The following is a 25,153-nucleotide window of genomic DNA, read 5'->3' as shown; positions in this document are numbered from 1 at the left end:
TCAGAGCCTTTATTTGCATGCTTTGTTTGGGTTTCCGACAATGCGTGGAATTACCAAAATTAGAGAGGGAATATGAAACAGGAAAAGACCGCAGTGTAATACATTTATTTCAACAAGGTAACAGTAACGGAATACAGTTACTCATATTTTGTATTTTAAATACATATCACCGCTACATGTATTTCGTTACTCCCCAACACTGTTAATATTTAAGTTAATCTTTAACATTTTTATCATGTATTTTCTACATTAAAAGCCTCCAAGCCTAAGAACATCATGTTCACACTGTAATTTTGAGAATATTGGCAGTCCTGTATGACCTGGAAAATGTTGAGTTTAACTAGCACTACTTCAATATTGATTTAAAATTACAGGAAGAGAAAACTTAATCTAATTAGTGGGGAAAAAAACAACATGGGTTTGAAAAACTGATACAGATATGTGTGAAAGAGGTCAACTGTAAATCTGTTCTTTCACCGACAGAAAAGGTCCTTCAGGTTCAGGTCATAACACTCAAATGTGTTCAACCAACCTTCACTTTCTTCATGCTGGCAGCTATTAGATGAGATTGTGCCATGATTTAAACCCTCATTAGGACAACTGTGCTTAATCTGTTCCAGGAATGCTTCCAGTTCATCCTTCCAGCGCTGCCGCACGCCATCGACCTTCTTCGGGACGCAGTGGTGAAGGTAAAGGAGGCAGCAGACGAGCTGGAGGACTTGCCTTCACCACCACCGCCCCTCTCGCCACCTCCAAACAGTTCGCCACGCCGCCAGACAGAGGATAAAGGCGTGCAATGTGAGGAGGAAGATGAGGAAAAGAAGGACAGCGGTGTGGCGTCCACCGAGGACAGCTCCTCCTCCCACATAACCGCCGCATCCATTGCCGCCAAGGTACCAGGACAGAGAAGAGGAGAGGGGAGGGTTGGTTGTTCCATAAAAATGACATTTTTCTCAGATATGATTTCATCCATTTCATCGTCATTACGTGTTCACGTCATTCATAGAAGATAATGTTAAAGTAGTACTTTCAGCACCAGTAAATTGTTGAACATAACAACTGAATATAACAAAGCCTGTGCCAGTGAGATGTAATTATAAAAAATTATGTAAATAGCAATTGCAAAGTATATTTTTCTGATCTTTCTTTGAAGTTGAGAGTTCAAATAGAAAACAGTTATGCACAATTGCTGCTCATCCAGGCAGATGAGATAGTGCCATGATATTTATTTTTTGCAGACACTCTATATGGACAATACTGGGCCATATTGCATCATCATTGAATTCACATGTTTTCAGTCCCCTTGCCACAGGTGTGTAAAATAAAGCATCTAGCTATGTCTTTACAAGCCTTTGAGAAAGAATGGATCTTTCTAAAGATCTCTAAACCTCCTGTGGCATTAACATCAGCATTACAACACCAACTGTCCCTTCCCAGACGCCCACTCACATCTTGTGTCAGTTGATCTCAATAAGTCACACGATTGGATGAGGCACAGTCTCATAATGGTTTCACCCGAAACCTCTGCTGATGATGACCCACACCCTTTTTCACACCTCGATGAGGTTCATGATCAATACTGGGTCAACGATCCTCTTAAGGGACAACTCAGGCTAGCGCTTAAAAATTGGACTCTCCACCATTTAGTCTCAGAAATGAAGAAGCTTCTTGGATAAGATGTACAACGTAAAGAAGCTCCTTAGATAACTTTAACATATCGTGGTGTTGTGACTGTCTGCCTTTGTGTTTGTGTGTGTGGGTTTGTGTATACTCTGTGCATTCACATGTAACATCAAGTACGTCTCCATACTCCTCCAGTCTGCAGCCTGGACCCTGCTTAATGACTCCATTCTCAGTCTAACATCTCATCTCATTGTCCAGTCATAGATTGACCTTGGTAAGACTCCACCAAACAGCCACAATCAATGTTCTTTTTAAAAGGTCCAATTTTTCTCTAGCATTTTATTAAAAATGTTGAAAGACTTTGTCCTCACGGTCATGTTACATGTATATAGGTTTGTAGGAATTATTCATGCGCAGCTTTTTGAATTTTCAATGTCAGGATGTGTGCTATGGGTTCATGGTATGTGTGTGTACATGCGTACGTGGTGTTTATATGCATGTGCGTTTGTGTTTGGGTGTATGTGATCTCAGATCCCAGATTCCATTATCTCGCGGGGTGTGCAGGTGTTGCCCAGGGACGCGGCCTCTCTCAGCACCACGCCCTCAGAGTCACCCCGTGCCCAGGCCACCTCCCGCCTCTCTACCGCTTCTTGTCCCACACCCAAAGTAAGTAAGCATACAGTACACCCAGTGGCACGCATCGGCATGTAATTACACTAGCAGGGAATCTAAAATGCTACGTTAACCATCAGCCGTATAAGGTTTGCAGCTCAGTTGTGAAGAGAACACATCTAGAAAAAAACAGACTTAAAGCAAGCGAGCGAACAATACCGGTAATCCTAAGCAAACTTGGAGGAACTTTACCAAATCTGAGCTTTAGCTCTTGTTGCTCATGGAGTTATCATTCAGATAGAATTTTCGCTAGATAAGCTCAGCAGCTGTTTATAAAGCTGTTATATGAAACAGGATTGCTTTTCATGGAAAATGCAGCTATCTTTACAACCTATAGCTTAATTAACTTATTTAACAGTCACCCAAGCTCTGTTTAAAAGATCAAATGCTTTCTAGCACACGTTAATTCTGAGCCCGGTTCGTATAATCTATAAAAAATGTTTGGTAACCAACATAACTCTGGTTCTCTGAGAACCGAGTGAGGTATCTTACTGTGGGAAGTAAAACGGGGTCTGCTGGATTCTGCTGTGACTAGCTGCTGTCTGGCAACACGTGACTCTGTGGGAATTTGAAAAAGGTTGCACAGCAGCTAAATAAATCTGGTTTGTTCTTCGTTCTACATGTCTGGGTTTAAAATGCATCTTAAGGGTTCCTCAAAGGACCACTTAGTGACATCACAGTAGCTGCATCCATCTTTGATATACAGTCCATGATTTTTTCGAACGTTAGTAGCAGCCAGTGAACATAGACAGAAATACACAAGAAGAAGAAAAATTGTGTACAATTTGATTCACAATATGTGCATGTAGAGGGGAAACTCGCTTGGAAAGAACATTTTCGATGGTTCCTTCATTGTTCACAGCACTTTTCAAGGTTTCTTTGGTTAAGTACTTCCACTTTTTTTATATTCAGGTTTTCCGCAAATTGTCTAATTTATTCTTAACGTTTAAGCCAAAATGACATACAGATATTAAAACTGGTATGAACACAGTAGTGACAGCTACTGAGCTTGAATGTCAGCAAGCTGCAGACATTGACTGCACTCTTGAAAAAGCTGGTAAGTAGATCTTGAGTGTTTTTGTCAAGGTCAAGAGAAAACTCTAATGCTTTATGGTTGGTTCAGTTCCTAAAGCACCTCTAAATCTGATTGTAAATACTAATTGTAAATGTAATTCAACCCAAGCCCCAAATCAGATTGTGTACTTGGTTCTCACTGGGAGAGAAGTACAAGGACATGCACTTCCAGCAACACATATGCATGCTCACACAAACAAACAAAGGCCGCCCCTAGCCCATTTTTCCCTTCCGCTCAGCCCTACTGTTCGTCTCCCACAGCTCAGTTGTATTTGTCATGCCCTGACTCAAACATTTAATGCTTATAGACTTGTACAGGAATAGGAATACTGGACAAAACCAAGAGTTCATCATATTATTTCTTTTTAATATAGAGAGGAATATGTTTTCTTAAAATCTTTATTTTTTGCATCTTCCACAATTAAAATCTGATTATTAGTAAATGTGATGTTGTGTAAAATGATTATGTTGTGTAAACAGCGCACACACACTTCAATGACCGGTTTCAGTGTCACAGCATCATAAGTGTCTGTGTTTCTCTGTATGTTTTGTGTTTGCTTCTATGTGTTTTATGTGTTTATGTGTGAGTGTGTTTATGGAGACAGCAGGTTGTGGTTTTTTATGCTTGGATGCTAACAGTATTATTTAGCAGGTTTCACTGCAGTTTTATGCACTTGCTCTGGGCTTGCTTTAATGGGATACTGGAACATTTCGTGTATATGTATTCCCATTTTTTTTTCCCCTGGCATTGTCTCGTTGTGGCTATTTAACTGAACATTTGCACAATTCTTTGTGAAAAGACTGTTTTAACTGATCTCTCCTGCAGGTTTTTAAAATGCCAAATGGTGTCAAGTCTCTCTTTCTGTCTCTCTATTCTCTCTCTCTCACCTCATCTGTCAGTGTCGCGTCTTCGTGTGTCTCCCGGACAGCAGGCAGGTGCCATGGGAATAGATGAGTGGGGTTGCCATGGGAACAGAGGGATGGGATGTTAGCAAAGGAGGAAGGGCGGGTGCATAGATGGGTCATGCAACTGAGGAAGCAGCCATGAACAGTGCTCTCTCTCTCTGCTGTGCTGTGTTTGGGTGTACATGGAGTGGTGAAAGGTCAGACAGGCAATAAATCATTGCAAGTAATTTCTAACAGGCTTGTTAGATATGTAGATATTTAAAGATATTTGCAAGTATAAATGAGCAGCAAGATGTGAGGCAGTGAGAAGTTAGTCATGACATGGTGTAGTGAGTAAGGATTCTGTTAAATCTATTTGTTGAAAATGAATCTTGAAAATATTCATCCTCCCAAGAGGCCACTGCGCAAGGCACTGTAGGTCTGAGGTTAATAACTTTGAGAAGATGGTATGTGAATATCAGTTCTTTGGTGAAACACACTTCCTTGTCTCTGGGTTTTATTATTTTGTGTGTAAATATGAACACACTAGCGCTAAACTTAGAAATACAGTTTCTGATTCTTCTCTTTCTTTCGCTGACCCTAGAAAAGTTCCTAATGTTTTATCATTGCTTTATCATTCTTTTTTAACCTAAAAGGGCCCATAACTTACAAAATGAGTATTATGCTGTTATGAATAAAACTGAAAAACAATGATTGAAGCCGTAAGTCCATTAGGGAAATTGTTTTTCACTGTATTAAATCAGATGAGAAGGAGGGTAATTTTCTTTTCAGATACGCTTCAGATACGCTTATCACTTATGCACGGTCTATAGGTGTAATCCACGCTTTACTCATTTTTGTTGCGTTCCTCTCCAGATTTCCTCTTGCTCTGGTCCACAGCTTGTAGTGATCGCAGCCTATCCCGCTGATCACATTTAGAGAGCCAAGGTGTTTTTGACCTCGACTGAGCCACAGAGTGTGGAGCTGTAAATAATTGGACAGTGGGGAGCTTTAATGCTGCTGTTGGCTCCACTAATGCATCGAGGTAGCCCTCACCCCATTCCTTTCCCGCAACACCCAAGCACACGTGTGTCTCCACCTTTCTTTGCGAATGACCCCATTTGAGTTATCGCCAGCTTGTCATGATCACATTCCGGCCATATTACTCAGGGTTTGTGTGTACTGTGCATGCCTGGGAATGTGTGTTTTTGTGAATGGCAGATAACAGGCAGTTAATGGCTTTTCTAGGTACAGCTTTTAGCTTGTTTAGATTCTGACATGAGCTTTTACCCAGCGACAAGCTGCCATATGTTCTTTGAAATTCCCACATTGCAAGCGGCTGCTGACAGTATGTACACACTGTCCCTAGAGCCACAGCCAGAATGGCTCTGTTCACTGATGCATTTCATGTGCCACTGTGGGCTGTGTTAGTTTGTTAGCTAGGTCTTGTTGGCAAGGCTGTGTGGTTGCTTTGAGAAGAAAAGGTATGAAGTAGGTCTTAATCTTGTCACTGCCCGAGCTGCTGCTGCGTTTTCTGTACATGCCAATCCGACACCTCAGCTCACAGAGCGAAACAGAAGCAAAAGGGCCACTTATTTTTTGCCAAATAGAAACGTGCATAAATCCACACAGAGGTGGTGTGTTAGCACTTTAAGTTCAGGTCACAAGTCAAGTTATGACACTATGCATGCAGTCTTTTTTCTTTTTAAGGGGACAGCAAATGTGTTTGCAATAATGAAGTCACTTTTAAATGTGCACATCAACACCGTGTGTGTGAGTTTGGATCCTGCACGCAAGGATTCGCTGCTAAGTATAAAGTCTGTGCGTAAGTGCAGCGTGTGGAACTAACTGATGGTCAGACCTGTGTGTCTGCTGCAGCACGGCAACTTGGAATGCACACAAACACTGCATGTATTAAATTTTGACTCACATCCTCCAGACAGAAGGTGTCTGTGTTGCTCTCACACGCCCCACACAGCATACAGCCCAGGAGCAACTTTACAAACCATTCATGTAACCAGATTTCTGTCTCTGTCATACGGTTTCTTAGTTGCGCACACACAGAAAGATGCCACATGCACATGCACAAGATGTACGGAGAGTAGTTGTACCCTTCCACTCTTGTGAGCATTTAGTACAGTTACGTAACGGTGAGTTTGGATTAATGAACCATATGGGAGATAGGGCTTTGATTCAGAGGATGGCTGACAATGTGTGTGTGTGTGTGTGTTTTGCCAGTGTTTTCTGGGGTTGTGTCTCCTGTTCTTATTCTCACTTAAGTGGTTAGTTAGTTAGGCTTTTTATGTTCATTTGTATAAAGTTTGGGAGGTTTTTTTCTTGCTGTTATTTTGGTTTTTGTAAAGACATAGTCTCTTAAAATCCCTGGAGCTGTTGCTGTAGCAAGTTGATATGTAAGTAGATTCTCTGTGTTTTATGCAGCAGTCACAGCAGGTTTCATTTCTGCATGAACATTTGGCTGAACTCAAAGTGTCTGAAATCATTTCTGTTTGATTTCTGGGTAGCATCACATTTGCTGCCAATATTGACTGGAAGCAATATCTGAAGCAATATCTAATGTAACCTTGATAATCCAGTATAATACTCCTCTCACTGATTCATCAGTCATCCAATAAAAGCGCTAAAATTCCCCAGTAAGGAAAGTAAGAAGTGGTTAATGAGTATTTACTTCGTGGCTGCTCTTACTCTCATTTATTGATTACCTATCGGTAGATTGAGTTGAGTTGAGTTGTTCAAAACTCAGCACCAAAAACGAGGACGTAATATTTCATTTACATTGTGAGGTTGTTTTCTTGTTGGTAAAAGACTTTTATAATCACTGCCATCTTTTGGCGCTATTGCCAGTAGTTCTTTATGGAATTGAATATTTTAGTATTGAATTAAAGTTTCACCTCCTTTTTAAAATAATACTCCTGCCTTAGAGTGGCTGCTGCCCTTACTGTACATCTACACTTCCCTTTCCATCAGAGCTTTCTCCTTGATCGCCACGCATTTTCCAGAGCCAATATTATTTACCGTCAATATATTGTATACTGTTCCAAACATCCCATCAGCTTGTCAGATTTGGGCATTTATTTTGATTAAAATATTCAATGCTCTCACTTTCAGATGGTGCCTTTGCACAGGTGCTGGCTGAGCACCTAGAGGACACTGCCTCATTCCACCCTGGTCCTATAGCATTTTTTTTTTTTTATTAGTGGTTTGATGTATGGCTTTGGAGCCAAAGCCAGGGCTTATGGAAATCACGTCCTCCTCTGCAATGTAGGACATGAGTCACTTTGCATCCCAAACCACTTCGGTAACCTTCACCGTGGATATTTGACATTCAGCTCACTGCTGCAGACCAACAGGGAATATTAATGTACACACGAATGCAATCAATTTAATTACAGTAAATTTAATTACCAGTTAACTGTTAGTTTGCCAATTGATCGTGGAAAATGGGAAAACATCTTCATCGAAGGTTCAGAGAGGCAAATTTATGAAAGAAATAATGGGTCATTCAAACCAACACGAGCCTTCTGCTCAACCTTCTCCAATTTGCATAAAAGCTTTATGGTGCAAAGTTTATATATATAAAATGATTGGTGTGAAATTTCAGCTTCATATATTAAATAATTTTCATGATCACAAAAACAAAAGAAATTACATTTTCATTCAACTTTCTTGTTGTATTGAGCAAATATGACAAGTTTTACAACAAAAATAAAATTCTCAGAGTGTCTGTCAAAATAGAGTAAAAGTATGGATTTTCCAGACTCTAACTATAGCTCAGAAAATAATATAGTTAAATATGTGAGTAATATTCATTTTCAAGACCTGGGTCATTCGATTTTTACACCGTTTCCGCTCCATTATCTCTGATTTGTCCATAGCTGTCATTATCGTACCATCTAGAACAGTGTTATATTCAGATTATACCATCTATCAATATTTTTGTTTTTGTGGTACAACACAACTCGTCATATTAGCTTAAAATAGCACGAAATTTAAATGAAAGTGGGTTGGGTTTTTTTTTTTCATTTTTGTGTCCTAAAAATTTCATGTTAAAAAGTATTCGACATGCTTTATTTTACAGTATGAGATTTTATGAGAAATCCAACTATATATCATTCAGACATTGTCACTAGTTGTCTTTTGCTGTGTTAGTGTGTACTGTAATAGGGAACTTTGCAGGAGTGCTGGATGTTTTTTGGTTTGTTTGTTTGTTTGTTTTTTCATATTTTAACTAGCCAATATTCAGACTTTTTTATGTATCTGTTTTAAATCACAGATTCTGATTCATTTTGAAGCTAAGAAAGACCAGTGAAAATTTCAGCCTTTTATATTTAAGAGTTTTTGAGATATGCGTGTTCAAACATTGCAGCAGATTTCAGTGTGGGGAAAAAAAGAAGCCTGAAAGTGGGTCGACGTGCCATTTTTAAATATATATATATATATATATATAAGTATATATACTTTTTCTCTTGAAAAGTATTTGATATATGAAACTAAAATGATGGTCGAGCAGAAAATGTTCTAAAAATGAGCTGATTTGGGTTGGATTGAGTCTAATATTTATAAATTCATGTTTGATTAAAAATTTAAAATGACACATTTCTTATTTTTCTGACTTAATCATCAGCTGTTTGTTTGTTGCACTCATCTGAATTTTCCACACCTTTTTCCTTTTAGTGTAACTACTCTGATTTTGTTCTATTTTTGGGTAGCTTGGCTTTCAACAGTCTTAATAATCTGTCCCTTGCAAGAGTTTGACAGATGTCAAAATGCACGTTTTAACGTGATGTATAACATGAGCATGAAAAAACGAATGCACATGCAGTTTGGCCTGGGCCTAGTCTGTACTCAGATCACAGCATCATCACTTGCAAATATGTAGTGACAGAGGATCACTGACAAACTGAAGTGATCTGTCAGCAGGACATGAATGATTTATGCCCTGGCTGTATGCGAATGCCCCATTATGGTGTCAGCTCAGCTGGCTCTATGCGTGACAGATCAATGATCTGTAAGCTTGTATGGCAGATTTCTCCTTCTCTAACCCTGAACAGGAGATATGACTCTTGACTGTCCAAAGGTAAGAGTTTGTGGTACAGTGTGGGTATGCAGGTGTTTCTCTGTGTGTCATCTACACTCAGTTTGGTACTGTGAAGATGAAGCCAGGTGTGTGTGTGCCTGGTTTTAGACCTTTAGCAGCAATAACTTGAAGTAATTGTTTTCTATGTGACTTTATCAGTCTCTCACATAATCTTGGCCCACTCTTCTTTACAACCTTGCTTTAGTTCATTCAGGTTTGTGCGTATTAGCTTATGCACAGCTCTGTTAAAGTCCTCATTTCAGTTGGTTTAGGGTCTGGACTTTGAGTGCGTCGTTGCAAAAACTTCATTCTGTACTTTTTCAGCCATTCTGCTGTTGATGTGCTGGTGCTGCCAATTTCACCCAGGTTTTAGCTGTTGAACAGATGGCCTCATATTGACTGTAGAATACGTTGGTATACAGAGGGGTTCATGCTCGACTCAATAAGTGCAAGGTGCCCAGTTCATCTGGCTGGAAGATGAGCCCAAACCGCCATCCATGTACTAATGTGCTGGATAGTCTCGTGGTTTGTTCAGATGCAATTTTGCAAAACTAAGCTGTGCTGGCATGTTTTTTTGTTGTTGTTGTTGTTGTTGTTGTTTTTTGGGGGGGGGGTTGTTTATTTGCTTGTTTGTTTTTTTGAGAGAAGCATCTTTCTCCCAAAAACCCTTGCAAACAAGCCATAGTTGATCAGTCTTGTTCTAATTATGCCGTCATAGACTTTAACATTTAACAAGCTAACCAAGGCCTGTAGAGTCTGATATGTAGCCTTGGATTATTTGTTTGGGGTTGTTTTTGCATTTTTCTGAGCATTGCACAGTCTGACATTGACTTCAAGTGCATTTTATTAGCAGCTTCTGGCTTCTGCTTAACACTTTAATAACATATTGAAGCAGTAAAGCAATGCTTAGTATTCTACATGAGTGCAGAGAATCCTACAGTATGAAAACGTCTGTACCAGGCTGTAAGTGTGCTTCATTTTCTGTGCTGCAAAACTGAGCATTTTTAAAAAAGTGAGAATCTGTGTGTTTGTTGACGTTACAATGGGAGTCTCCTTCAAGTTGCACTGCAGTTTTTCGCATTTCTGCCTCGGCTTCATTTTTTAGTTCCCAGATATTGCCATTCGGTCATTAGCGCCTTTATCCAGTTCACGCAGTTACAAGATTCATTAAAAGTGTAATGTCAAAGAAAGTAAGAAAGAAAAAGCATAACTGAAAATGGCCTCAGTTCATTTTAATGTATCACAACTTAGAACAGAACGTGATTAAAACTGAAAGTAAAAGTGAAGTAAAAAAGTTAAAAATTCAGTTAAAGCCAGTTAAATGCGTATGGCTGTAGTTTTGTTTCAGATGAGGATAATATGCTGAGCATGCAGTTTGGTGACCTGTGACCTTTAAGTGAAGAGTTAGGATCAATAACGGTGCCACATAGATTAGAGATGGTATTAAAAACTGCCATTCACAAATCCCATATTCAGTGTGGCCTGTGGTGCTGCCCTGCATGCAGCCTCGACTCTTTTATGGAAGTGGTTAATGCATGTGCAGCACGTCAAACCAGGACAGATTTTCCAATGGAGATGATAAAGTACAGTACATTGTTATGAAGATCCTAATCAAACTTAATTGATAAAAGCACACATAGTACAGGTAAAATGTATTGATTGCTTTAATGATCTTTTCTTTTACTCTACTACATTTGACCATTTACTGTATGCTGCAGTGGGCGAGAGTGTTACAAGATACTTTACTGTTGGAGCGAAGGCGCAGTGTGACATTCCGGCGCTTCTTTACAGCTCGCATCGTCGTTCTTTTAAGGTTTATTCCCCTGCACAAGTGATAGATAGGATTTTTTATATGCCTTTGTGTTCTGCTGAAAGTTTTATTATGTTTGATTTAACTTGACAGTAGTGACCGCTTGTGTGTATGCTGGTGTGTGTGTGTGTGTGTGTCTTCGGCAAAGCGGCAATAGTGCTAGATATGTGTTATTGTCCTCCTCCATTGCAGTAAGGCTCATAAATGTGACTCCTCGTCTTCTGGCCTGCTGGAGGTGTGGAGGATTTATGATGGAGTGAGTGAGAAAGTAAGAAAGGCGAAAGGAGAGAGAAGAAAAGAGTGGGAGGGCGTGAAAGGGATAGATAGCTAATAACTTCGAGAGGACAGGGGACTGGGAGAGAGTAGGAGGTGGCGAAAGGGTGATGGAAGGAAATTAAAATGCACACAGAGTGAACAGTAAGGACAGTTCAGCTATTTTGGCCTGTGTCTTTTTGTCAGTCTTTATTCATCTGTCCATCCCAGAAGTTGAGTCCGGTAGCTCACCTCATATTAGCCTCAGCATTCTCCCCTCCCCCGGTTCACTCATCTCAAATCAGTGTGAATGTGACAGAAGGAGGCAGAATAAAGTTGAAAGATGCAAGAAAGAAAGATGATCGTGAAGAGGAGAAAGTCACATCTGTCACTTTCCCTCAACGGAAAGGCTCATGGGAAATACACACTCCCGCACACATAAACACACACACACAGACCTCAGTCATGCATGTACAATTTAGGACAGCACACATCACCGTATGTGCAGCTATATGCCCTCCTCCTCACTCTCCTCCTCCTCATTGTCTCTCTGGCTGTTGCATTTCCTCGCCACTCTCTCTGTCTTCTGCATCCTTCCTGCTCCTGCCTTCCCTTCTTATCGCGTTTTCTCTCTCTCGCTCTCTTGCTCACCCTTCCTCACTCACCCTCTCACAGTTAGCGAGTGTGTAAAAGTGTGTGTTCGTGTGTGCATGTGCTGGGGAGCTCATTCTGTTTCGACTCCAGGCAGAAGATGGTAAGTAATGTCTTTCCTCCTGCATATCTGAGAGTGTTTACAGGTTTTGAGTGTGGAGGGTTGTGTGTGCGGAGGTCGCTTGTGTCCATGTTTAATAAGTGAAGGATTTTGTATTATTAGCTGAGTGGGCATGGGGGGTGGATATATTGCGTGTGCAGCGTTGTGGTTTGCAAATGTTATTTGTGCATGTGTGCTGCTGTTGATGAGGAAGCTGACGCCTGAAGGAGGTACAGTGTCAGGCCATGGATTAGTTAGGAGGTAGGAGGGTGAGTAATGTAGGATACTGTTGACTAGCTTAAACTAGCGGTGGGCTGCAGAGTGTGGATAAAGAGTAAGGGACTTATGTGCCTCATGTTTTGGTGGTGGTGTTACTGTCGTGTTGGACGGTGGCAGTTACATAAAAAGACAAAGAAAGGATGATGAGTATGAGTAAGCGACACAATATCTCATAGGGCTCTGCACTCCAGCAGTCAGTCAGTCACTTAAGAAGTAGATGACACTCCATCCACATTTCCCTTCCTCCCTCAGCTGCTGCTTTTATCCAAAGCACCTTACAATTTATGCAGAACAGGAATCAGAAACCCCATGATGCCGATGCCTTTACTGTTATTCCTTGTCCCTGGAGTTATCATGTGCTTCCTTCCAGGCAATAACAGAGCAGCTTAGCTGGAGCACTACTGTAAATGGAAATGAGGGCAATATGGATGAAGAAGTGTGGAAGCAGCGCCTTCAGAAATCCATGATGGCTTTATACAGTTGACAAGGAGAAGCAGCAAGATACTGATGTAACTGTGGAGAATGACGCCACTAATAGCTAAATGTCAGGTACGGCAAAAATAATGGCTATTATGGAGGCTATGCTTTGTAGAGCCTGTGAGAACCTGTGGATAAAATAGAGCTCTGCCTCTTTGTGCTTGTTTGGACTAAGAGATGACCAAAAGAAAACCACACACAGCTTACATTAGGAAAAAAAAATGAATCCAGAAAATTGCATTTTGTTAAAAGATAAGTTGGACATTTTAAGCTTTTTGGCTTTCTTGCTTATAGATATGTTTTAAATTGATACCACTCTTGTGTCTGCATTATAAATACAAAGCTGCAGATTAGTAGCTGATTAGCTTACCTTTAAGATGGAAAGCAATGAGATAGTTCACCTTTCAGCACCTCTAAATATTACTAATGAGCCTGTGTTATGTTGTTTATGTAATTTATAGCAAAGCCGCATCATGTTACATTTTAAAGAGGCTTGTGGGAAGCTTGTTGGTGTATTTTTAGGTTGTCTAATAGTCGTTTGGTCACCAAAGGGTTGGGGCCAAACGTAAAGGGCTGTTGTTACCATAAAGAAATGATAGTTGTATATTGCTGAAGCAAAGAAACCACATTTCTTGAAATATTGAAAATTTTAAGTGACAGAATCTGTCATCCCTGTTTCCTTTTCAAATGAGTCCTTTACAAGACTGTTTTAGAAGTGTCTGTGTATTGAAACCAGACAAAACAATACTGACTGCTGCACTGGATTTTCAGATTTATTGTTTTTATTTTAGAAAATACACAAAAAAAGCTGGTTCACTTTGGAGACACTAAAATATTCACATCATACTGACAGTTTTTTTGCTTTTGAGAAATGAGACCCTTAGAGTCTTTGTCTACTCTTTCTCCCTTTTATAAACCTGCTTAATCCGGTCTTTATGTAGCCTTAAGGAAAGCAGAAACATGGATGTCAGAGTCTTCAGAAGAGACACAACAGCCTTCAGTAACTGGATGAAAAAGGTAGACTGATGTTATTTAGCTGTGAGGAGTGACTGCACTGCAAAATGTCAGGTACAGAAGGATGGCTGAGAAAGCTTAAAGGGAACCGACTGTATTGTAATAAGTGTTGAGTGTTGAAAAGACCAGATGAAAGTAGCTATGGCCAAGAGGAAAGTGCTCTTTTGTCTCTGATTAATGTACACACAGTTGGCCCTCCCTGCCTTTATTTGGCTCCAGGAACCCATTGACCATTTGGGTCAAACTGCTGTAGGCTTTAAATCAAAATAAGTCGAATGTGCTTGTTCATGTGTGGAAAGAGCATGTGCACACACGGTGGATTTTCCACTTTTGTTATCGAGATTATTAGATATTCAGGAGCGTATATTTTATATGTCAGCGTCATCCATTTAAAATATCATGTCTTCTACGCACATGCAGCGCAGACACGCATCTGCATGTGTGAAGTTTGCGTGCACCGTGTGCGATATTATATTTGTCTCGAGTTACTCACGCCCACTGACTCAGAGCGTTTGCCTTTAGGGCAGTCGAGGGAGAATAGAAAGCGTACAAGTGCAGTGAACAGCGGGACAGAACAAGAGCAGGAAGAGAAGACAGAAAGACAGACAGGAAAGGCATTAAGAAGAGTGGATGAGTTGTCTGACCAGCTGTACTGAGTGTGCTCCATCACCATGTGGGCTGGGAATGTGAAGCGGGGAAGACTGGTAAGCGATATAACACAGGCCTGTCAAATCAGCTGTGCTAATGCCACGCTCTCTGAAAATTCACTCAGTAGCTCATTAATTTCTAATATATGTAGACATGGCCATAGGAGCGCTGTGATGAATGACTGGGGCAAGATAAAGATGCACACAGCACATGCTCCGGGTCAGCCTGGCTACTAGTTGTTTGGCTTTTCCAGTGTGGACTCTTAGCCAATATTAGTTATTCTTGAGGGAGCTGTTGGAGAGCAGAGTTTGTTTTTTTGTTTTTCTTTAGTAACTCTGTTTTGAAACTGTAAGCAAAAAACTTGAAATTACTTTAAAGCAGTGACAGCAGGAAAGTTTAATTTGACAAGTAAAGAAAGCAGCTCATCATAAACCTGCACAATCAGCTGGTGATATCATTCAAAAAATGTTTACTTCAACCAAACTAAATCTATAATTCAGATCACGTATGTGTAATCTAATCCCAGAAACTCTAAGTGTGTTACATTTTCTCATCTTTCTTCTTCTTTTACTTTCATACTTTGAACTGTAAGTAAATTATAGACTGCATCTAAAAAAAAAAAGGTATCCAGCATGATGATGTCACCCATTAGTTTCTAGACTTCTGCTTGAGCTGTGAGTTACAGGTAAACAGATTAGCAAACTGCATCTACTAGACCTAAATTAAATAACACATTCACACTCTTAGAAATTGAGCACAGAATGTTTGGATGGCCGCATTACTTTTAGATAATTGCATTAAAATGATGCAAAATCCAAAGGTCCAAAAAGGATCCAAAAGGCACCAACACTACAAACACAGTTATGAGGTTAAGAGGTACTCAGTGCATTGCAGTGCCGATGTATCAGTTAAAATATATGAACATGAAACAGCACTGATTGGGTGGCATTCTGATGCATGAATATTATTACTGTCCCTATTACCGGTAATATGTTTGGAAATATTTGATGTTAACATTGTCTTTCACCTTGTTTTTCTATTAATACTAGTCATGCTAGCTTCACATTTACCTCTGTTGCAGAGATGAGGGAACCACTAACCCCAGCGAATATCACTGTGTGTAATATGAAGCGCAGTGGGACATTTATTAACCCCATTTTCACATAAACGATTTTAAATGCATGTCTCCAAATCTGACCAAAAAGCAACGCAGAAATTTGTGAACTAGCTGCCCATTGATGGCTTTATTTAAAGTGCTGTGTATGATGGTTTCTGAAGAAATTAGTTTGCGTTTCACTATTAAAATTTTCCAAATAAACAGAGGCTGTGCTGTAAAAAAAATTGATGACTTTAATGAAAAGAAATTGTGTAAACAACGTTTTAATATAATATACTAGATTTTTTTTTTTGCCTTCAGCGAGTGCAAAGACACATTGTTATTTGTCAAAAATTATTACCTAAGAGGTGTTATGATCATTGTTACATTTTGGGAGGGTTACATTTTGATTTTTGCACACGTGTGATGTGGTTTGTGAAGTGTTTTTGTATCTGAGAACAGTGTTAACATTTGGCTGATATCTCTGGGCCAAGAGTAATATCTTATCTTACAAGTCATTCCATCTCAAATGAGCTTGTTTGACAAAAATTTTTGAGCTTTAAAATTTGGACGTAGGTAATTATATCTGTAGCATTTCATTTATCATGTATCAAATACTTTTCTAGATATTTTACCACTGCAAATTTTGTTGTAAATACAAATAAATATAGCAAAACAACTGACAAGTAAAAAAAAAAAAAAAAAAAAGAGTAAAGAAAAAGGAGTTGGTAGCTCATTTCATGAGAGTAGTCTTATATAGCCGATTTGTTGTGTCCACATGGTGTGATTGACACAATACGAGTAAGGATCAATCAAGAGATCGGCATGCTGCCTGGAACAAATGCTGCAAGAGAAGTAAACTATATGAAAATGCTACATTGTTGCATTTTTAATGTCTGTTAGTATATTTTGACGTTAACCTTACAATCGTGTAATAAAGTAGAGTATACGGTTTTTTTTTATTGTAGTGCAATATACCTATATAATATTCAGAAATTGTCACTAGCTGTTTTTGGCAATATGATTCAATTTTATGGTAAGAAAGGCCAGTCCAAAGTTTAGACTTTTATCTTTAATAGATGTGAGATTTGTGCCTCAGATTTGTGTGATAAAGCATGAAAGCTGAAAAAATATATCTTAAAATGTATTTGATGTATGAAGATAAAATTTAGTAGAAATCATTATTGGTCGATGGATGGATACCATAAAATTTTGAAGCAAATCAGAGATGGTCGAGCAGAAAGCCTTCGATGATTTGAGATGGAAAGAACCTAAAATAACAGTCTAATGACAACCTGACAGTATTATACTGGAAAGTCTTTATTTTATAAAACACCTTAATTTATTTCATAGAAAAAAATTGTAGATCACAAGAGTTTAATTGCAAAATAACATTCTGATGTTTGGAGATCTATCTGCTAGCATTGTATTGCTGTACTTTAACAGGGAACTTTCTCACATCTTGGGGATGATTATGTAACCCAGTTTCATTACAAAACACTGTCATATTCTTGAGACCAACCCTCCATCACCACAATAAACTCAAAAAACAGCCCTCATCTAATAGTCTACACAACTACTATCATATACATATAATTAAATTTTAATAGAACATGGTAGACTAAAATTCTGGGTTGGAAAAAAGAGAACCGATGTATTCAGTCTATGGTAGTGAATTGAGCCCTACCTCACCGCTACAGTATTTAGGAAAACCTTGTGTAGTTTACTTCTGAGTTTCAATTTGTAACCTCCTATGGTTTCCTGCCAGTGTCCATTATCTGAGCTGTGAGCCACATGAGGGCAACTGCTGTGAATGTAGAGCATTTCAATTAGGAAGGATGAGATGCTCATCTCCTTCACAGTGCTGCTTTACAAAGGCTATTTATTATATAATCTGAAATGTTACTGATTCGTGAGGAAAAGTCAGGAACTGTCTAATGACTTTGCTAATAATTCATACTGAGCTTTGCTTTCATGTTAGGCATTATTTGGGGACTAGATGTAATACTTCTAAGTGGGTTTCCCAGTGATATGTCATAGCTGGAAGGCTCTTCGACCAGAAACAAACAGCCGACCCAGATGGCTGCGTTTATGTGCAGTTTTTGTTTGGGATATTTTGGCAAACTAGCACATGAATGAAAGGCTGTAGAGCAGTTGTCATAGACACAGGGATTGGCTTTCCGACTAGCACGTGATCAGCTTAATAAATCAAATTAATCTGATCCCTGAAATCTGATGAATCTAATGATTCAGTGTCTCTAAAGTAAGATAAACTGGATAATCTATGAGCACCGTCCTGAAATATCACCCTAAAATAGGCTGAGACATAACCTCCTTCTAGCTTCATTAGGGGAGTTAATAAAAAATTTCACGTGCCTTTTGGCGAATGGATTGTTATTAAAGTGTTGTACCACAGCTTGAATAAAAATACACCAATCATGGGTGACCCCAGTGGAGCAGTAACAGGTGATACCTGGGGATGGTAGAAATAAATTACACTGCCTCATTTATTCCCCATGTGCTTTTGGCTTACGGAGTCCTTTTAACAGTATGTCACATGTGATGTGAAACTGCAGTTGGAGGCATGTTGGATCCGTGACTGACATCTGTCTTGACTGTAGAACTGACATTTTTACTGTGTTGTGGTCAGGTTTGCATTCTTTTTCAGTTCAAATGGCACCTCTGGTGAATTCAGTTCTTCCACTACATGTGACGTAAAACTTTGTGTTCGAGTAGTGTATAGTCAACAGCAAATGAGTGTGTTATACATGCCCTATATCACACTGATATTTGCTTTTACACAAAGTGCCCTGGTCTAGGATGGTGACATACAAAATGATGGGATAATCTAGTTTTGCAACCATTTATTTGAACACATTTTCATCCCTGGTGTTGCAGAGACATGCGAAAGGTGTCCACTGGCATTAGTGTGGCCATGTTAGGAGTGGCGTTGGGGTTTGAATCCTTTCAGCCAGGAGACCACAGTTTCTGTCCTGTTTTAAATCTTTGAGTTTTGCAATTTATTTATTTTTTTCAGTCGCTAATTCATTTTCTTCACATGTGCTTTTTTACTATTGCTTTCACCCTCTGCTTGGTGAAAAACAGGAAATCATCAGCATTTATAATAGCCAGTTGATGAGAAATGTAAAAGAACAATGGAGATGGTAGAAACACTCTTTAACTGAATTATTAACGGTTATGTTGCATAGTCTGTCCACCAGAGGGCACTTTGCAAAGTCCATGGGGAAAGCAGTAAAGTCGGGTAGTAGTCTCACATTACAACCGATAACACAGCAAGTGTGAACCATTGCTGATGCTATCCGTGTGTTTTCGCTCCTTTAGCCCTTTGTTTGGCCTGCTAAAATGGCGCTTCGGCGGTCACGCCCCCTCCCGTGACATCACGCTCCAAAGCCCTATAAATGAGTAATCACCGACATGCTGCGACAGCAAAACAATATTTTTTAAATAGCATTGTCATATTCTCTTAGCAAGGATTGGGGAAATCTGTTTATGTTTTGTGTCTAAAAAGAAGATATATTGGATTTTCAAATGTCTGTATCAGTAATGATTTTAAAATTGTTCAGTTAGACTTAATTTGACAGACTGGGAGTGAGAAACCTGCCTGGGTATTCTTATAACATGCCCCAATGCTGAAGGACACCCTGTGTTTATCTGTGGTGCAAGTGGAACTTGGTGTTTCACAGATATGCATGGATGGATCTGCCACCGTGGGAATGGAAATAGGTTGGTCATTCAGATTTCTGGAAAGGGCTTAGCAGAAAGTAGCGAGAGCTTTGTGGATACATGTGGATTCTCTCTGGTCAATTTTAAAAACATGACAATTCTGGAAAATGCATTGAGAGGCTAAGAAAATGTTACATTAATGTGTGATTTATTTATTTTTTTGTTCCTGTGAAACCTGTTCTCCTATTGTTCTGATGGGGAATGAATCCCCATGTAACTCCTACCTGCTGTCCTGACCTGTCATGTCTTGTCCTTCATGCCCTTGGCTGCCATGGCCTACCTGAGACAGTCACACAGAGAGCTGTCATGCAGATGTCCTCCTGAAAGACAGAGGGCGCTGTCCGCTCCACCCGCCAGTCTCTGTGTGCCTCTGTGCCCGCTCAACCCGGCTTTGGCTCTGTTAAACCTCTTCTCTTCTCCCCTCCTCTCTCTCGCGGCACCAGGCGCGGCTCCCCTCCTGTTCATCCACCCTAAGCATTGCTGAGGTACTCCTGCATGTGTTCTAAAGCATCGTTACGGTCATCATGGTGGCATCAGTTCCTACTCCTTCCCTCTCCAACAGCACCTCTAATTTCCTGCCTGGCATGACTGCTTCCTGCCTCCTTTCCTTTCCCTTGTGTGTATGCTGACTTGCCTGCTACACTCCTGCTGTCTCTCTGTGTTTTTTGACACACAACCCACAATCCTTTGTTTTTCTCCCTGTGTTTTTGTGCGTATTTGAGTCTTGTAGTGAAATGTTGTCTGATTCTCATACACATACTGTATCTAACCCTTTGCCTGGTTTCCATGCACACACAGCCTCCAGAATAAACAAACGTCCATCACTTGGCATATTACTCAAACGCGTTTCAACCTCACAAGTGAAGTTGAAAGTTGCTTGAATTATGTATTTGAATGAAAGTGATACTGGTTGCACAAACAAAGTATGTTTCTCTCCCTCTGTGTATGCACTTCAGTTCTTTTTAAAGCGCCTCGCTGACACACATTCATCAGCTCGTAAAAGAGAAAAGGCCCGGTAAATATAAGCTTTGCAGCTTTGCTGTGCTTGGCACACTGGTCATGGCCCCAAGTGACTCTGATCAGTGAGTGATAAAGACATGACCTCTGTGTAGGGCGTCAAATGGTGCTGGCGCTGTCCACTGTGATATTGAAGCCCATTGATTAACTGTAATTGCACAGTAATGAAACTACAGATTTTGAATACGTTTAAAAATAAATTATCTAGCGAGCTAATGCACATTTCAATTTCAATTTCTTTTTCAGCACTAATGCATTAGAGGTAACTTTTTATCTTTAGTTTTATTTTGAAATGCAAAATCGGACATTAACTCAAAAGTAATTGTTGCCTATTTAGTGTGCTATGTATGCCATTAGTCTTAATCTTGCTTTAGACTTAGGCTGATCTTGTCATGTACTGGAATGGGATGCATATAAGTAACAAGGTACTACAGTACAGAAATGCCCAATGTGCAGTATATTTGAGGTAATTTAGAAATTTTTGCAGTGCTCCCAGCACAGGCCTACTCAGGTACTTTCCGTATCATTTAAAGTTGTATTTATGTGTAATTTCATATTTTTGGTAGCCATCTTAATCTCAGCTTAAAAAAATAAGATATGTCTTTTTATTTTATTGATTTTAATAGAACTTATGGTCTCAGGGTATAAAATTTAAATAATTACGCACTTAGAAGCATGTTTTCTAATATTTATTTGTAACTAAATGAGTTAAGGAATAAAAATAACTAATTAAATTAATAAAGCTTAATCTCTTTTTTTTAATGTACATCATTAAAACAAAACAAAGACACCGAGCACGGCGTTGAGTAGGGCCAAGGGTCAAGCACTTGCTTGGGTTCACTTCTTTAACATTCACGTTAGTTCAACAATGTATTTATGCTAGCAGAGCTCACCTGGAACTGTTGTCAGATCCACTGAACTGATTTTGTTTCTCATCCGTCATTCCTTATGTTGTGTTTTTTGGCAGTTTTCCAGTGACTTGTTTGCCACTTTTTTTTTAAAATTTATTTAAATTGGTCTGACTGCCGAATGTATGTCATTCAATGGCTTATTTCTGGCGTGTGTGTGTGTGTGCGTATTTGTTGCATTAGTATGCTAAATTAGCAGACTGTGTGTGCAGCTGTGTTTAAAACACTACTAATGTGTCGCAACAGTCCGAGTGGGAGTGTATGCCTGTCGTCTGTAGGTGTGTGTGTGTGTGTATACGCATGCGTGTGTATGTTATGAAGGTGAGTGACTATCCTGTGGCTTCCCCCAGGCCTCACGGAGAGAATTCAGGGCTCACCTGGATGAGGTCATCACGCTCAAGTCAAGGTACTCTACCTTGGACCAGGTAAACCCGCTAACCTTCTAGCAACTTCTTCTCTACCGGCATGCAGGCCACTGGCATCCCACTGAGCACCTAACCACACTAGTGACATGCACAAGCATTCACGTACACAGACAGGAAGGCTGATGGAGGGACAGAGAGGCGCACGCTGTATTTTAGATTGCAATGGGCTTCACTTTGCTATAGCATGTACCTGCAGCACTGGAGCAGGTGAGAACTTGGCACTACTTTAGTAATAGACAGTATCTAACTGCTTATGTTAAGTTGAGATACGGAGATATGAAACATATCTAAATGCAAGAGATCACTGCAGGGTGAGACTGTTCCCGCCATCTCAATTGGTCAGCCTAAAACTTAACAAACTAACTTTTAAGTGTTTAAGTCTGCCGGTTTGCTCCAAACTGAATTGCATATAAAGTAGATTACTTGGAAATTACTTGCAAATAAGTAGAAAGCTTAATATTACCAGCTGCAAATGCAAAGGCCAGTCTATATTCTCTGTATGACCTGTGTGGACACAAATCAAATCATGTATAGCAGGTGTAAAAGGGATCTTGTTTAATGAACACAAACACACATAGGACGCGTCCACATGTTGCATATTTCTACAGCAGAGGTGTCTGTTGCCTGAGCCATGCAGAGCTAGGTTCAGATTTAGAAGTGCAGTGGTGATACACATGGGCAAAAAGACAAAATGAAGTGTTTTCCAAAGTCAGATGTATTTGGACACTGATTTCCATCTGATTTTAGTCTATAAGTTGTCCTGTGTACCACCATCTTCAATAGTTTGCAACATTTCTTCTCCATGCCTCAATCTCAAGAACTCCACCAGCACTCATTCTCTTCCATTCATCCCCCCATCTGGTCATTTGTCAGGTTTGATGTGTGTGTCAGTGCCTGGTTTCTGCACAGGATGCAACGTATTTGTGTGTTTGTGCCTGATATGGATATGCCAGTGTGCTGCTGGATTCACAGAGGGATCATTGAACAGTAACTGACCTCCCCACGGGAAGCCATGAGTGCACTCTCCAGGAGGTTGAAGCCATCGCTCTGGATTGCCACAGTAGCATTTCCCCCTGCCCTCTACTACTCTGTCTCTATCATCCTGGCATTTTGTCCTCTGCTCCATCCCTCTCTCACTCCGTCACAAGGGGTGAGGCGGTTGAAGCCAGTTTACAGCAAGCCTCCATGCCCTGTCACAGCCTTCTCCTCCTTGCAGAGGATGTATTAATCTTCCCCTTTTTGCATAATTTGTCTGACAGCTCCTTTGTTTTTGTGCTGAGCTCAGCACCGCGGCAGTTGCATCCCATCATTTCCTGGAACATCTCCTTAGCCGGCTAGTTATTGGCCCCATCGATTTTTCCCCGGGCGGCTCACAGATGCCGGGCCACGTGTCTCGCTGACCTGGCCGTGCTCGCTATTCTGTGTCCGTACACAGAACCGTCACCTGCTCCCCAGCCCATTGATCTTCCGGGCAGATCTCCATGACAACCCGTTGTCAGGCTGTTTCCGCGGTGACGGCAAGGTTGCCGTTTAGAGCGCTTAGTGTTTCTGGCACGAAAGCCGGTGGTTTTTCCATTTGCGTGTGTGTCTGCATTCCCTGCAACATGCCTAATGCTTCGTTGCAAACACTCACACATGAATGTGAAAACTGCCTGCTTTTTATTTCCTTTATTTTTGCTTATCCAGGGAGTTTTGAAACTGTTGTTCTTGCGTGTATGATGTGTGCCTGTTAAAATTTGCATCCCTCATACAAGCCCATTCTCTTCTCTCACTTGGTCGGTCTCTCACCAGTAACAGGGGATTGCAGCGAAGGGTAGATTAGAAATGAGTGCGAGAATGTTTGACAGTCTGCTTTTATGCCTTTCCTCTAAACGTCCAAAACATCCCAGTCTGCCTTTGTACTCATTCTCCATGTATCCTCCTCGCCTCTAACACATCCCCCTGTAGCTTTTTTCCCGTGTTCATCTCCATATGCAAACTGTCTTTCCCCATGGCTCTCTGATGGTATGATCTTTTCTTCTGAGCTATTTTTTGCCATACTGAGGTTTTGTTTTCAACCTGTGTCAGCATTAGTGTCATCACTCCACATTGCATTGAGGTTTTTCCGCTATGTGCTAGCTAATGGTGACCGTATATTGCTGCAAGACAGACTAATGATCCATTACTACAGGACAGAGTGTGAAACTGGGTTAGGTAGAAGAAGAAAACTTGATCTTTGTGGTTTATCTGTGTGTTTAAGGAGACCAGTTAGGCAGTAAGATTTTGATGTAATTGTTATGCTTTTTTTAAAATTTATTTTATTTTATTTTAGATGTCCTAGTCCTAGTGTTCTTGGAATGGCACACCTTGTACAAAAAATGCCCTAGCTGTCAGTCGCTAGTTTTCATATGTGCTTTTCAATGTCTGCAAGTTTGATCTGTGCCTTGCTGTAGCTGTAATTAGCCCCCTTAATCCCCACCTTTGTCCTTTTTTGTTTTTTCATGCCTGCCTCTCTCTGTTTCTTTCTGTTTCTATCCCTGTCTCTATCACTCTCTCGCTTGCTCTCTCTCTTATATATAGGGTTATATAAAAGAAATATAAGGGCTTTCGAGCTTCAGCACAAATTTGCTAGCATGAGCTGTTGCCATCATGGCATCCGCTGAAAAAAGCTTGTACCAACTAAGAGAAAGTGGTAAAATTGTAAATATGATGAGGCATTTTAAATCCAGAAATCAGATTCTTAAGCACTAATGTCAACAATTACAGTTGTTGTGTTACTGCTAGTCCTCAAAATATTAGGTAGTCCATCTGCGTGGTGACCTATCTGCTGCCAGCCTAAACTAAAACTTCGTTAGCATTTGCATCTGCTGAAAATTGTTTATAAATGTCAATATGGGTATACAGCTTACCAACATGGCAGTATGGGGGTTAAAATGCTGAAGGGGAAACTGGTGTTTCATTCACAAGTTCTGTCCGCCTAAACTGTGCCGTTGTACGGTTATAATCTAAGGCTACGTCCACACATGTTCAGGTATTTTTTTAAGACAGGTTTTTTTTTTCTTTTTTTCTTTTTTAATAATAAAAATCTACGTTAAATAAAAGATGTCAGTCGCCCTCAAAGTAATAGCCTTATTATAGCAATTTATTATACAGTTGTATTTGCTAATTTGTTTTTATTTTTGTTTCATTTTGACTTTTTTTGTCTTCTTTTTTCAGTTTAGTTTCCCTTAGTCTACAGAGTGAATTTTCTTTTCAGTTATTTTGTTTGAAAATGTTTAGTTTTAGTTTAGTTTTTTATTAGTTTCAGTGTTAGTTTTAGTCAGTTTAATTATTATTGTATGGAGGGCACATGTCGGAGGGAAAATTGATGGCTCTGCTCCAGCACTGCATCAGAGGTTTACGAT

General features: G+C 40.0%; 1 protein-coding gene across 4 annotated transcripts in view; it reads left to right on the top strand.

Moving 5' to 3' along the window:
- Positions 1 to 25,153, top strand: part of gphnb (gephyrin b) — a 111,565-nt gene that overhangs the window by 66,248 nt on the left and 20,164 nt on the right. For 3 of the 4 annotated variants that reach the window (XM_040017570.1, XM_040017568.1, XM_040017569.1), the window contains exons 7-10: positions 621 to 893; positions 2,155 to 2,289; positions 19,864 to 19,905; positions 21,696 to 21,770. In XM_040017570.1, coding sequence (XP_039873504.1) covers positions 621 to 893; positions 2,155 to 2,289; positions 19,864 to 19,905; positions 21,696 to 21,770 — 525 coding nt within the window. The remainder of the gene's footprint in view (positions 1 to 620; positions 894 to 2,154; positions 2,290 to 19,863; positions 19,906 to 21,695; positions 21,771 to 25,153) is intronic. The other variant, XM_040017571.1, reaches the window with a different exon arrangement.

The sequence above is a fragment of the Simochromis diagramma genome, unplaced genomic scaffold (genome assembly GCF_900408965.1).
Source record: "Simochromis diagramma unplaced genomic scaffold, fSimDia1.1 OVJJ01000802.1, whole genome shotgun sequence".
Classification (NCBI taxonomy): Eukaryota; Metazoa; Chordata; class Actinopteri; order Cichliformes; family Cichlidae; genus Simochromis; species Simochromis diagramma.
The sequence above is the reverse complement of the archived record's forward strand: the minus strand, read 5'-3'. Positions and strand labels throughout refer to the sequence as shown.